The sequence below is a fragment of the Oryzias latipes genome, chromosome 18 (assembly GCF_002234675.1).
Source record: "Oryzias latipes chromosome 18, ASM223467v1".
NCBI classification, from domain to species: Eukaryota; Metazoa; Chordata; class Actinopteri; order Beloniformes; family Adrianichthyidae; genus Oryzias; species Oryzias latipes.
In genome coordinates this window covers 4,555,699-4,569,376 of record NC_019876.2, presented here as the reverse complement: position 1 = coordinate 4,569,376, position 13,678 = coordinate 4,555,699, and the positions used below count along the sequence as shown (strand labels likewise).

At 44.9% G+C, this 13,678-nt stretch overlaps 1 protein-coding gene across 3 annotated transcripts in view; it reads left to right on the top strand.

The window, feature by feature from the left end:
• The window catches only part of LOC105356347 (dachshund homolog 2), a 103,608-nt gene that overhangs the window by 51,766 nt on the left and 38,164 nt on the right, over positions 1-13,678 (top strand). For all 3 annotated transcript variants that reach the window (XM_023965843.1, XM_023965842.1, XM_023965844.1), the window contains exon 2: positions 2,260-2,375. In XM_023965843.1, coding sequence (XP_023821611.1) covers positions 2,260-2,375 — 116 coding nt within the window. The remainder of the gene's footprint in view (positions 1-2,259; positions 2,376-13,678) is intronic.

Here is a 13,678-nt window from a genome sequence, read left to right as displayed (position 1 = left end):
CACCTCCTGAGTGTGTGAGTGCGAGTGTGTGTACTTCCCCTTTTACGGTCAATTGCTTGTGTTGGGTTACTGTATTCTTGTGTTTGAGGGGGGGGTTATTTGTGTCTACGTGCATATGCATAATGAAGCAGGTTACACGTGTGCGATACAAAATTGGGGCGTGAGAGAAATGCCGGAGTATGTTGTTCAATGTGCAGGATGTGTACACTTGTGTTTGTGTTTGTTAAACTATTTTTGTAATGATTCTTAACACATATTACAGAATAAAACCTAATTTACAACATGGTTTTGTCTTTTAATATTTAAACAAATAACTTTTTAGGGGACTATAATGAACTTTATATGATGCATCAACCTGGAAAGGATCTAACTTCTTGTACAATTGCTGAAATAGTGACTCAAATAAATTAGTTCCTAGTTTAAAATTGAAATCTTACCATTTCTAAATTTAAATATGGTTAGTTTCAGAGTTAAAGGTTCATTTTTCAGGAGATTTGTTCGGTATTGGTGTCATGAGTATAAAAATATTGTGGCCAGTATTCTCCAGTTCAACTGTAAAATGAAGTCCCCTCCCAAGCTGTTAAAGCACCCCCATTATTGGTCACCAGAGCCTGTATTTTATTGTGAAGGCGCCGAATTGTGAATACTAAAGCTCCTGCTCTCTGTATAATAAAGCTGCTGGGTTTTAGGACAGATCTTGTGATTTTTATTTTACCCAAACTTCCAGGTGAGAGAAATGCTGTCGGGTTTTTTCTCCAGAGAAGTTGATCAGCAGTGACCGATTAGACATCACCTCTTTGGGTCACATCAGTCATCCGGGCCGTCGGTTATGGAAAACCATTAAGAAGCTGATACTGTTGTTATATGCTCTTATTCTGACCATGTGACCTGGTTTATCTGCTGGCTGTTCAGCTTTTTATAGTCAACCAGTAGAAGGCCAAACAAGTTTTCCTTTCACGTTGTTCACCTTTCGGCCCATCCCTACAGGAGTCGCGATTTTTAAGCCTGATGCCCTTCCTGACACAACCCTGAACCTTGATTTCCCATGTTCTTTGGTTGTGGTAGACATGCAACCATCCAACTACGACCGACGTGTCCTACCATGTTGTCACTCTGCGTTGAGTTTGGTTAGTAATTAGGAGAGAAGAGGCGCCTCTGGTTGGTTATATTATTATTGAACAAACAAAACATGGTCATTCCAAACACCAGAATCCTACATGCCTCCTTAAAGACAAAAACCCCAGCCGTGCGATAAGAAAAGAAAGATGGCTGAAAACCAATGACTTAACCAACAACTCAGCCTTAAGCTAGGGCTAGCGATAGCATTGGGCGCAAGCTACGCACTAAAATTATGTGTGACATGATTCTTATAGATCATATCTACTTACCCATTGCTGTTTCGCGACTCATGTTCAGTGCAATTTTGCATGCATTGTGTTCTGCATCCCGATTGGCTGCCGACCTTGTCTATCAATGTGCTGTGTCTCCTGTATTGAATACAGACAGCTCACCCCATCTTTGATCACGATCAGATCCTTGGTTTCATTCTATTAAACTGGACATATTTTTCTGTGAAAGTTTTCAAACAAGAGAGAGAAGTGTGAAAATGTTGTCTGAAAAAAGCATGTAAAGTGGGTAGTGAGGAGTTTTGCAGTCTTAAAAAATATGTAATCCTAATTTAAAGATTTGATCTATCGTGGGTGGATTTTAGGACGTAACCTCCACAATAAACGAGGGTCTACTGTTCTACAAATGCAACTCTTACAAGTTGTAAATAGTCATAGAAAACACTAAAGCACAGGACGTGAGAGAAGTTGCGTACTGCTACCTGCATGGCCTGAAACAGCACTTGGCCTGTGCCCCCAGTAACACTGTGAACTGTGTTGCTTTCAGGTGCAGTAAGAAACAAGCTTGACACAATACAAATAAAGACTAATCTAATAGGACATTTCGTTTATAGAGTTGATTTGTGGGATTTGACGGACTGGTAACCTCGTTACACAACCGTGACTCAAAGCTGACACTTGGGTGACATGAAGTATCTGCTCCAATAAAGGCCATCGTCACTTTTTCAGAGTTAAAAAGCAGACAGTGAATATCAACACCAGCATGTTGAAAGTCACTGCACAGTCACGGATTTTCTCACAAAATTAGTCAGTAGTGATGAATTTAAGTTCAGAATGTTGGGTGTCTGCTCGGCGCCGGCGTTCTGCTTGTGTCCTGGTAATATAGCTCCTTTTTCTGTGTCTTCCCCTCCAGCTCTCGTCCGGGCCGTCCTCCCAAGCGCTGCTCTGGTGCAGGGATCCAGGAAAGCCCCAGGCTGCTGCACCCGGGACTGCCAGGCCTGCTGTCTCCCAACCTGCTCTCCCACACCGGTTAGTTACCAACAGTCCCATTTTCAGTTTCTACCATTCCTTAAACTGAGAAAGAGAGTTGAATATTTCTACTCAGTGTCTTTGCTTTGGCCCTTTTTTGTCTCATATCGCCACCCATTAAGTGATTTGATGACATACAGAAGATGGACCAACACTGTGTTCCCATTTGTTTAGGTCCATTTGAAAACAGTTTTTAGCTTAGCAATCATAGCCACTTTGACTGGATAATAATAGGCAGGACAAACATGACTTATAATTGATAAAGCACCTCCAATAAGGCTGTTCTACTGCTGACGGTCCAACGGTTGTTTGTTCATGAGGAGGCCCAACCCCCAAGTATTCCTCATGTCTTCCAGCCATGAACTTCCTTTTTGGTGGTTCCTCCTTTTTGGCATCCTGTCCCCAACGTGTCGTCCTCTAAATGTGTGCAAACCTTTTTCAGTCTGGTTTTCCTGAATTCATGTCCAAACATCTGACCGCCGCTGTCAGTGATCACTTCCAGAAAGAACCTTAGCCTCTCCAGTTCTGCCCGTTGTCAATTTCCACGGTCTGTTTTGAAACCAGACCGCATCTTCGGTCTCACTATCTCTCCCATCATTCTTGCTGTGACCCTTTTTTTTAATTTTGTCTCACAATCACACCTATCACATTTTTCCACCAGTTCCCACCTGCCTGTACAGGCCTTGCAACCTTTTTTGGTTACCCGTCCATGGAGGCTTGTAAAGAGCAGTCACATCTTAAGAGGTGTGTCTTGCTGTACTCTTGAGGATCGTACGCCCACCTTAAGGAACGAAAATGAAGTATTCTAGAGGCAAATGTAAGGTGCTCGCACTTACTGTGCACGTGGGGTGCTGTTGTACGGTGTCCTTACACCACATTCTAGTGGTTATTAGAGTGCAAGTACTGGTTCCTTACTGACTGTGTGCAAATGCCATGTGCAGGTGATGTGCAGGTGATTTGTAAGTGGCTGTAGGATGTCCACACAAACTACCCTCCGATTCTCTAATTTCCTCATTTCCAACAGTCAGGTTGCATGCAACAGTTTGGTCTACGGTAGGGAAAGGCAATGTTTCCCAACATACCCAACTTTGGCATGCTCTGATTGGCTGGATGCATCTGAACCCGGTAATCAGTCATGAGTAGGGCCTGGTTATCTGGAAATCATGCTGACACACCGGCCCTTGAGGCCTGGAGTTGCCTATCACTGGTCTACGGGTTCGCCGAGCGGTCTACACCCTTCCTGTGAACTGTGTTCCTGTGAACTACCTGCGTATCCCATACAGATTTGCTCCTTTTTTTACCCCGCAGACAGCCTGTGTCCACCTGTAAGGGGAGTTGTGACTAAAGCTAAAAATTTTCCCTTTTGATATCATTCATCTCCACTAAAATGGGATGAAATTGTCAACGGCCAATACTTTTTTTATCATGTTTTTTCAGTTCCCACAGGAGTCAGGGTTTTTGGGAATTATAGTGCTACTCTACACTCCTATACAACCTGAGTAAGGTAAAGATGACCAAAGACGACCTGTTTGTGTAGAACACTACGATCAAGAGAGACATTTTGGAATTCTTTGACCAAATAATGTTCCAGTAGGACTTCTAGTCGTCATCTGGAGTGCTCAATAGACTCATGGCTGATGTTTGAAATCTTTCTCTTTGGAAGGCCAGTCTGCGTCAGTCCAACGATGGTCACTGAGTACGACGCCTGTCTGGCTTCAGTTTAAAATTGGCAGCAGCTCTGAGAAGAACCTGAAGGCTTTGATAGAAAAGAAAGCACTTGGCGGAGTTTTCCTGTAAAGGTGATCAATAATACTGATCAAATATGGACGGACACATTTGCTGGGAGCAAAGCTTGACCTGCTTCTTAGAAACAAGTTTTTTATGACTTGTGATGTAAGTCCTCAGTCAACTCTACCGTTTCCTTTATGAAACTAGACGTTTGATGTACAGATTATTGAAATGATGAACAGATCAGAAGACAGTTGTTTACCCTGTTGGCACACTTTCAGATCTTTGATAAAGAAGCAATTTTAACAATCATTTCTCTGTTTTATCTATCTATGTAGAAGATAACTTTTTAAGTTATCAATAAAAACGCAATGAATGGACCTTTGCTTACTGTACCCTCTGTGGTTTGCTGTAGAGCCCGTCTATATTGAATGGAACCAGATTTACTTGAATGGGAACTAATGCTACGTTCACGCTAGAAACAATTTGCGTCAAATTTGCTGTTGACACTTGTCCAAAAGTGTGTTCACGAACCTGTCGTTCCTTCCAAATGTGGGAGGGAGCCACACCCCTACCACTTGAAAGCAGACCACCATCAAACATTTTGAAGTAGGCTCCACCTACTTGTATCGAGGCATCTGATTGGTCAGTTAATAACTTGGACGACAACCTACATTTTTGCTTCTTCTCAGTTTAGTTCATAACAGGAAATGAACCGAAATATTTTATTCCCTCCATTTCTTCTTTTTCTCTCCTTCCTTTGGTGTGAACTGCTCCCACACTCCATCTTCCCCTCCTCCTTTGTGGACTCAACTTCCTCTCCTCCATTCCTGTTTCCTTCCATCCTTTTGGTCAAGCCACCTCCTCTCTTCCTTTAAACTCCTCCCTTCCATCCGTCACTCCTCTTGGTTCCTTCTTTTTAAAACAAACAAACAGATAAATGAAGAAATAAATAGAGAAGTGAAAGAGACGGAAGGGAAAATGAAGAGGACGCAAGACGTCGCCAGAAGAAATACTGAAACCCGAACTGGCCGCCAAAGTGGCGAGGGAAAGATGGCGAACGGAGAAGACGGTGGAAGTGTGACAACAGTCTAAGAATGAAGGATGGAGGGATTAAGGATCGGATGATCGTGTTTTGAAGAAAGACAAAGATGAGGAGAGGGAAAAGAGGGTGAAGAAGTGCAGATTGCATGTTGGTGTGATGAATGACACGTCTCTGGGGTCCCACTCCTCCATCTGTCCATCCCTCCCTCCTCCTTCACTCCTGACATCTCCCTCTTCTCCATCCTCCTCTTCTCCTTCTCTCTCCTTTCTACCTTGAGGTCTTCACATTTTTCCGTTCAACTTTCTTTCTTCTTTTGTCGCCTCTTCATCCTTTAAACTGCTTTTTTTCTGCTCTTTTTTCCTTTTTTCACCCGTCAAGGTTTCTTTTACTTTTCCTAAAAAGGGTTTCTCCTTTTTCCTCCCTTCCTCTTACGTCCATTTCTTACCTTCCATTCCCTCAATGTTTCTGCTTTTCCTTTTCTAAAATGTCTTTACTTCCTTCCTGAATTATTTGATCATTTCTCCTCTTGATCCCCAGAATTTCCTCCTTTCATCTTCCTCTTTTTTTCTTTCCTCTTTCCTTTTCTTTGTCTGTTTTTCTTCCCCCCCCCCCATATTTTTCCTGTTTTTCTTTATTCGATTACTTTTTTTTAACTTCTCCCTCTGACTTCCTCAATCATTTCTCCTCACTTCTCTTGATCTTCATCTTTCCAAACTTTCATTGATTTCTCTTGGAAATACTTTCTTCATCTTCCTCCGTTTCTCCTTTGTCCACATTTTCTTTCATTCCGATATTTTCCTGCTTTTCTTTATCCGATTCTTTCCTCACTTCCTAGATCATGTCCTGATTTCCACGATCATATCTCTTGGTCTTTTCTCCTTCCATCTTGCTCTTTAATCTTTCCAAACTTCCTTTTACTTTTCCTAAAAACCATTTCTTCTCTGTTTTTCTTGTTTTTTTATTTCACTCCTGAGTGTTTCTGCTTTTCATTTTCTCGCTCTTTCTCTGCTTCCCCGTTTTTACTCCATTGCTTCCTTGAGCTTCAGCTTTTCTTCCTTTCATCTTCCTTGTGAACATTTTTCAAACATTCCTTCATTTTTCCTCAAGTTTTTCTTCCTCCTCAGTTCCATTTTTTTCTTTGATTCCATTATTTTCCTGCTTTTCCAGATCGGATTCTTTTTCCCTCTTTCCTTCTTTACTTCCTCGTTTTTTTTACTCCCTTGTTTCCTTGATTCCTCGACCATTTCTCCTCTTTCCTTGTCTTGATCTTCAGGTTTTCCTGCTTCCATCTTTCTTGTGAACCTTCCCAAACTTCTTTTTCCTCTCGTGTTCCATTGTTGTATATATTTTCCTCCTCTAATCTCATTTCTCCACTTTTCTTTTCCTCTCCATCCTTCCATCCCCTGACAGTGACTGTTGGCCTCCTTCCTCTCCAGGATAAATAAAACATGCTTGTGTTTTCGTGACATATGGACACAGCTCACTGTGGCATACTAATGACACGTGCGTGCACGCGTGCACGTACCTGATGTGTGTGTGTGAGAGTTTGTTGAACATTAGTGGAACCCAGAGAAAACATTTGCTCACTTATGATCGCTCATTAGCTCACACACACACACACACACACACACTTGGCAGTCGTCGGTTGGCGCATTCCGCCTCTGTCGCACACACGCAGCGCTGGTCGTCTTAGCGGCCTCGCGTCCATGGAGACGCCGCGTTGCCGGGGGAGACGGGCTGTTGTTTACGACCTCGCGGGCGCCATGACGATGGGGGGTCATCGGCCAATCGCAGATGGACATTTATCTCCCAGTCGGAGGACGAGGAGCGAGGCGTCCGGAGAGCCGGGCCAAAGCGATGAGGGAGAAGAAAGAAAGAGAAGAAGGAGAGTCACGGAAAGGGATGAAGGGAGGAGTGATGGATGAAAACATGAACGAAATAACGTCTTTCCTGCTGAGTGAACGGCGAGCGAGCCTCTGAACGCCAAGAGAAAAGACGATGAAACTGTGGAAGGAAAGAGTTCTTCAATGACCTTCAGAGAACCGACGCTTCTGTTCCACTTTCATCAGGAATGATGATGAAGAACTGAGCGGTTTTTGAGTCAAACTCATAAAGATTTCTTTGGTCTTAAAAAAGTTTATTTTAAATCCTAAAAACAGAAAAGTTTGACCTAAAAAATGCAGCCGTCTGTGAAAAACTTTACGAGTATCTTCTCCTTATTTTCACTTCAGGGGTCGCCACAGCAAAACCTTTACAGCTATAATAACCAGAATTATCAGCAAGAATTGACCTAAATGCAGTTTGGAAGTACGATTTGGGCCTTAAAGTTAAGTAGAAAAATGCTGTATAGGAGAACGCCGTTTACCATTAGCTAATAAAGCTAAACTAGTAAAGGTGCAGAATGAGATACCGAGAAAAATTATTATTTTTATTAATATTATTAAACTAATTTTTATCTTTGTATGTGAAAAAGTGGTTTAGAAAAAGTTTCATTTTTTGTATTTATTTCAGTAGAAGTTACAGTCAATGTCCCAAAGGCTGATGGGAACATTCCTGCAGGTGATGTCTTTAATGATACTTTGAGCCTTAGTCACATACTCCAGTATGTGGGGGGTCGGTCCGCACGGGTATTGTAGGTTTTTGGGTTTCCCGGGTCCGTGGAGGGTCATAGAGAGCAGCGGTTGCATCTTAAGGGGACCACAGGTGCGTCTTTTTGTTCCCCTTGAAGCTCGAATGGCCACATCAAAAGGATAATGGAAGTTGTACGCACTTATGATGTGTGGGTGATAATGTCGTACGGCACCTGTACGACACACTCTAGTCGGTAGTACGGTGTGGGTACAGCCTCCTTACTGACCGGACTCCAATCCGCAGGATTTTGGGGGATAAAACACGTACAACACGCCTGGAACTTACCTACTTCATCCTTACTTACCCTTGTGAGTTGTCATGACAACCTGTCGCCCGCAGCATGCCCGTAGTAACAAATGTGCATCAACATTTTCACTCTACGGGTTCATCGAGGAGACTCCGACCTTGATATTTTGTACTAGTCGTCTGCGTACCCCGTACAGGTTTGACCATTTTTCGCCTGTATCTACCCCCTAAGGGTAGTTGGATGTTTGGATGCTGAAATGGTTTTTAGGGTGTTGGCTAGCAGCAGTATCAAGAATAAAATCGTACTGACAAAGCATTAGCAGGCGCAGAGGTGGAGCGGTCGACCTCTGATCGGAAAGTCCCGTGTGTTAAAGGGCGCTTGGGCAAGACTCTGTACCCCATATTGCTCCTGGTGGCCGGGTAGAAACCCTTCAACATCGGAGATGTCACTAGGAACAGCAAAATAACATGTTTTTTGTGACTACCGAAACATTGTGTCCGTTTATACAATTCTGACGCGAAAAAGTATTTGCTGCGTCAGAATCCGTTAATCGAGTAAACACTCTACGATTGCAAAGTGTTGCATATCAGCGCAAAGCTGTTCTTCTCTGCTTTCAGTGGCTAGAGTGTCCGCCCTTTAAGAAAAAGGTCGTGAGTTCAAATCCAGGCCGAGTCATACCAAAGACTCTAAAAATGGGACCCAATGTCTCCCTGCTTGACACTCAGCATTAAGGGGTTGGATTGGGGGGTTAAACCACCAAAAGGTTTGCTGTTTCTGCAGCTCACCCCCCCCCCCCCCCCCCCCCCCCCCAGGGGGCAGAGAACAAATTTCACACATCTAGGTGTGTGACAGATAGTAGGACTTTAACTTTCAGAATCCGACGGAATGACATTATACGGTTGTAGACTTACTTTAGCTCGTTTATTCAAAAAACACTGGAACTAAAAGAAACAACAAGACAAAATAGAAAAAGAGAGGATGCAAAGACAAAAAGAGTGAGACTCGGCAGAGAAGGAAGAGAGGAAACAGACAAAATGGCGGGAAATGCAAACCAGAGAGGAAACTGAGACGCCCAAACGACAACGAGAGAGTGATACGGCTTTAATTGGTCTGATCTAGGTGAACAAAGACGCGGCTTTGATAAGCGTGGGAGTGTGTTTGTGTGTGTGCTAACCTATGCAGGGCGCTGCAGCACTCATTTGACTTGTTAATTCCCCTCAAAAACGGCTCAATGGCCGGCCTTGTCTGCCAGCGCCCGGACCGACCGACCGACCGCACGCCGGCGTGCTCTGGGGCTCGCGCTCTCTGGCCGTAAACATAAACACATCTGGCGCATCATAAACTCCTTGGACTCATCCACGCAGCGCGTACAGATAAGACGCTTCCAGTACTGAAAAGAAGAAGTAAACGCTCTTATGTGCACCTGCAGTGATGAAGAGGAGGAGGGGATGAAGAGAAGAGCGGGGGGAGGCAGCTGAAGAGGTCCAAAGTGACATTAAGTCCTCCTCCTCCTCCTTTCTTTACTTAGTGATGTGTTTTCTGTGCAAACACTGAAGCAGTGATGTTCAACCGTTAGTGCCCCCTACTGGTTTGCAGTTTAATAGATTTTGTTCCTGCACAGACTCAAGATTTAGGAATTAGGCAGCAGAACTGCCTTCAGCAAAAGACGTTTTGAGCTAAAATGAAAAGTCTTTTTTGGTAAAAACTACAGAAGAAATCAGGCATTAAGTTAAAAAAAACAGCACAGACGGTTTAAGTTATCTTTGAAGAAAAAATAAATTTATAGGACTTTTTTGGGGGTAAATTTCTGTCATTCAGATAAATAAACAAACTCAAATACTTTTATTCTACATTGACTTTTTACATGATGTCCCACGGATTCTACTGTAGACCTTTTAAATCTTGTTTAGGCCCAAGTTCAGCAGGTTGACCTCTGACCCCGAGGAGACTTCTCTGCTCGCTCATGTCCTTTCTTCAGATCGCGACTGAAATAAAAAAAAAAAAAAAAGAGTTTTGGTTGATTTTGACGACCAAATGTTGAGTCTCTTTGATCTTTCTGCTGAGCTGGTGACATTTGCAGGGTCCAGGTCGCACACTGACACAATCACAGAGAGGTTAGTGTCTTTCTCTATTAGAAGAAGCACCAAGTGGCTGAAAATGGGCGTCCTGGACAGTCGGTGAAAGCTAAAGATGGGCGACTTAAGTGCCGGAGCGGTGAGCTGAAATCTATTTGACTCAGCACAAGAGCAATTGGCTGCATTTATAAACTGGAACTCCTGAGTGCTCGCAGGAAGACAAGGAAGCAAAACAACAACAACAGTGTGTTTCTAAAATCAGAACACAAAGAGCAATTCCTCTGTTTCCCCGTTTGTTTTATTCAAAGTGTCACTCCGTCTCTAAGAGCGCCTTCAGAGCACTCCTGCAGATGTAGGTGCAACTCCTTAAATATTTAAGGCTGCAGCCAAATGGGGGGGTCCACACGAGCCCAGGAGGGGCTTTCAAAGACAATCAAACGGCATCTTACTACAGATTTTCACTTTTTTACGATCGTCCAGATCTGTTGTACCCAAAGAATAAGCTTTTGGTGCCAAATGAAAAGCAGTCCGGCCGATCTAGTTTCAAAGCTTTCTGCTGCCTTTCTCTTATCTTTTTCCCATCACAAGTAAAGGGAAAACCCTTGACTTAAGTATTTCTTACATGACGGATTGTAGAAAAACTTCCCGACAACAATTGAGTAAAAAACGAATGGTGAAGAAAACCTCCTACGTGGGGTTTTGCTCTTAAATCACCAACATTATTGGACTTAATGTTGCATATTTAAAGTTACACCATCTGGACAGAGAACAGTTCATGGTTTTTCAGGTCTGAAGAAGACAGAAGGGTTGCATGATATGAGGAAAACTCACGATATGTGATATTAGTGATCAATATTGCGATGACGGTATAACTTGGAGTACATGAACAAATAGCCAAAGAACTAAAAAGGTCATTTCCGATTCCCTGCAACAGTTCCAGCTCCAAATGACCCTCGTCTACATGGGATGAAATGAGTCCTGAAGGAACGCTCACTGAGCCCGTAGAGCGAAACGTTTTCATACACGTTTTTCGCTCTACGGGTTCACTGAGTGGTCTACAATCTTGATTTTTCAGGTTAGCCCATTTCCCCCCCCCGCAGACAGCTTGAATGTGACCAGAGCTTTAGTAATATAACTGCCCTTTGAATCAAGGGGAAATAAACGTAAATGTTTAGGTGATTTGGCTAAGTGTCCCAGTTCTTCCGGTTATTTACTTCTCTTTTGTGCCGGGTTCCTCGTGTTACGCAGACGACTCACTGCTTTACATCTTGAAGTGCCTGTTTTCCGTTGACTTTACCTCGTCTTTCATTTTCTTTATTTGTCCTTTGGAAAGCATTATGATTCACGTTAGTGGGGGGGAAAAGAGATGGGTAAAAGAGGAGAACACAACCCCCTGGGGAATACTGAAAACACACACACACACACACACACATTACAGCTCTATATGGTGCGTGTCTTTGAAGAAGTCTGTCAATCAATCACACACTAATTCCCAGCGTTCCGTGGTCGCCATTAGCGACGGGGGTCGATGCTCGGTAACCGTGGACACAGCGGACAGCCATCGATCTGGGACAGAAAGAGGTGTGTGTGTGTGTGTATGTGTCTGATAGTCATGATGGAGAGGAGTATTGAGGCTCTGCCCTCGCTATTGATCGACTTCTAGCTGCACTGAGGCGAAGCGGGCGTTCGGACTCTGTGTCCGAGTGGATGTGTGTGTGTGTGTGTGTGTGTGTGTGTGTGTGTGAAATGGAGGAGGATGTGTGCCCACCAACGTGGATTTCCTGTAACTCTCGTGTGCGCATGTTTGTGTGTTAACGTGTTCTTCGGTGAATAATCGATGTTGGAGAACCGTTTTGACCCCACAGCGCTCCACAGATTCCATTTTAACCTCCGTCTCCTTAATTTAGAACTCATTCAACTTTAAACAGCTTTTCCAAGAAAAAATTAATACTTTAAAGCTTCCAGCGATACAACCGGAAATCATGTATAGGATTTAATTTTTGTAATTATTTTTTTTTTTTTTTTTTTTTTTTTTTTTTTAACTTGTCCTGTCCAACAGCTGGGCAGACAGATGAGAGCTGAGGGCCTCTTGTGTTGGACATATTTTACTTTAACAAGAGGGGTTATTAATCTTCAGACAAACCAAAGGTATGTCTGAATAAACCCCTTTTGTAATTGAGGCCAAACTTTATTAATTTCAATCATGTCTGAAAATCTTTGGTGTTGGACCGGACGGAAAAGGAAAGAGGGGAAAAAGAGAGAGGGACGTTAGAGAGAGGGGGGGTAGGGGGTGATAATAGGAGGGGAAGGGGGGTAAGACCATGAAGCAGCATAAAGCAACAAGTTTACTGGTTGTTAATCATTATGGTAAGGTTCAAATGTAGAAAAAAAAGAAAAAAAAGGGGAGGAGCCTGTCCACACACACACTCAAATGTTATAAACACACCTGCTAGCTGCAAAAATGTCCACATGTCAACATGCACACAAAACAGATAGTGTTCACACGCATACTTATGCCTTAAAACCAACTAGTGTGAAACATTTCAGTCATTCAGTCTGTTGAGCTAACACCTGTGCTCAGGTGAGCGTTTATGTTCTTCTAAAATGGATGGTGGAACGTGAAAAGAAGGAGGGAGAGTGCCCAGCCATCCCCACCCCAAGACCCCCACCGCAGCAGCAGCGGCAGCCGGAATCCCCCCAACGCCACACGGGAACCGGCAGGGAACAACCGCCGCCTGGGCGACCAAGCCCGCCACCCAGGCCAGGGCCAGCAGGGCCGCCGCAAGGCCCCCAGAGCCAGAGGCCAGGGACGCACGGAGGGAAAGAGAGCGCCGCCCCAGCCCAACCAGGAGAGCAGCCCCCCCGCCGCGCCGGGAGAACCCAACGCAGGGCCCCACCGGAGAAGGACGCCCACAGCCCCAAACGAGCACCCCACCACCACCCAGGAGTTCCGGGCATCCCCCCGCCCCAACCCCAGGTACGAGCCAGGACCCCCCAAGGGAGACCCGCTCCGCACTCCAGGCAGCCACCCGCCCGGCCCACGGTTGGTCCAGGGAGGAGCGAGGCAGGGGCCCGCCGCCCCCGCCCAGGAGGGGGGAACCCCGGGGAAAAAAAGAGGGCCCACAAGGGGTGTTGTAAATATGGCCCGACCAGGCTCGGCCACAGTTGGAAATTTGGCGGGGCCCAGCACTCAGGAGCAAGGACCAGAACCCACCCCCCAGGGACCAGACACCCCCGGCTCAGATGTAATGTGAACCCCCCCACCGCGCGGAGAGAGCACCGCCGGGCCCAGGAAGCCGGCACCCCGGGGACACGGCCGCCGCTGCAAAGGGGCCCGTACCCCCCACCAGGGAAGAGGCAGGGGACAGACGGACCCAGGTCCCACCTTCCTTGCAAAATGTGTGTGCGTGTATGTGTGTTTGAAAGGGTGTGTGTGTGCATGTGTGTGTGTTTATGTTGGGATGTATATATTGAGGGGGGAGGGGTGTGTGTACTAAGGGGGGTGCGGTTAAAATTGGCGGGTAGGGCACTAAGGGGACATCTCCTGATTACTCACAGTGACGTCCCCTCACCCTCC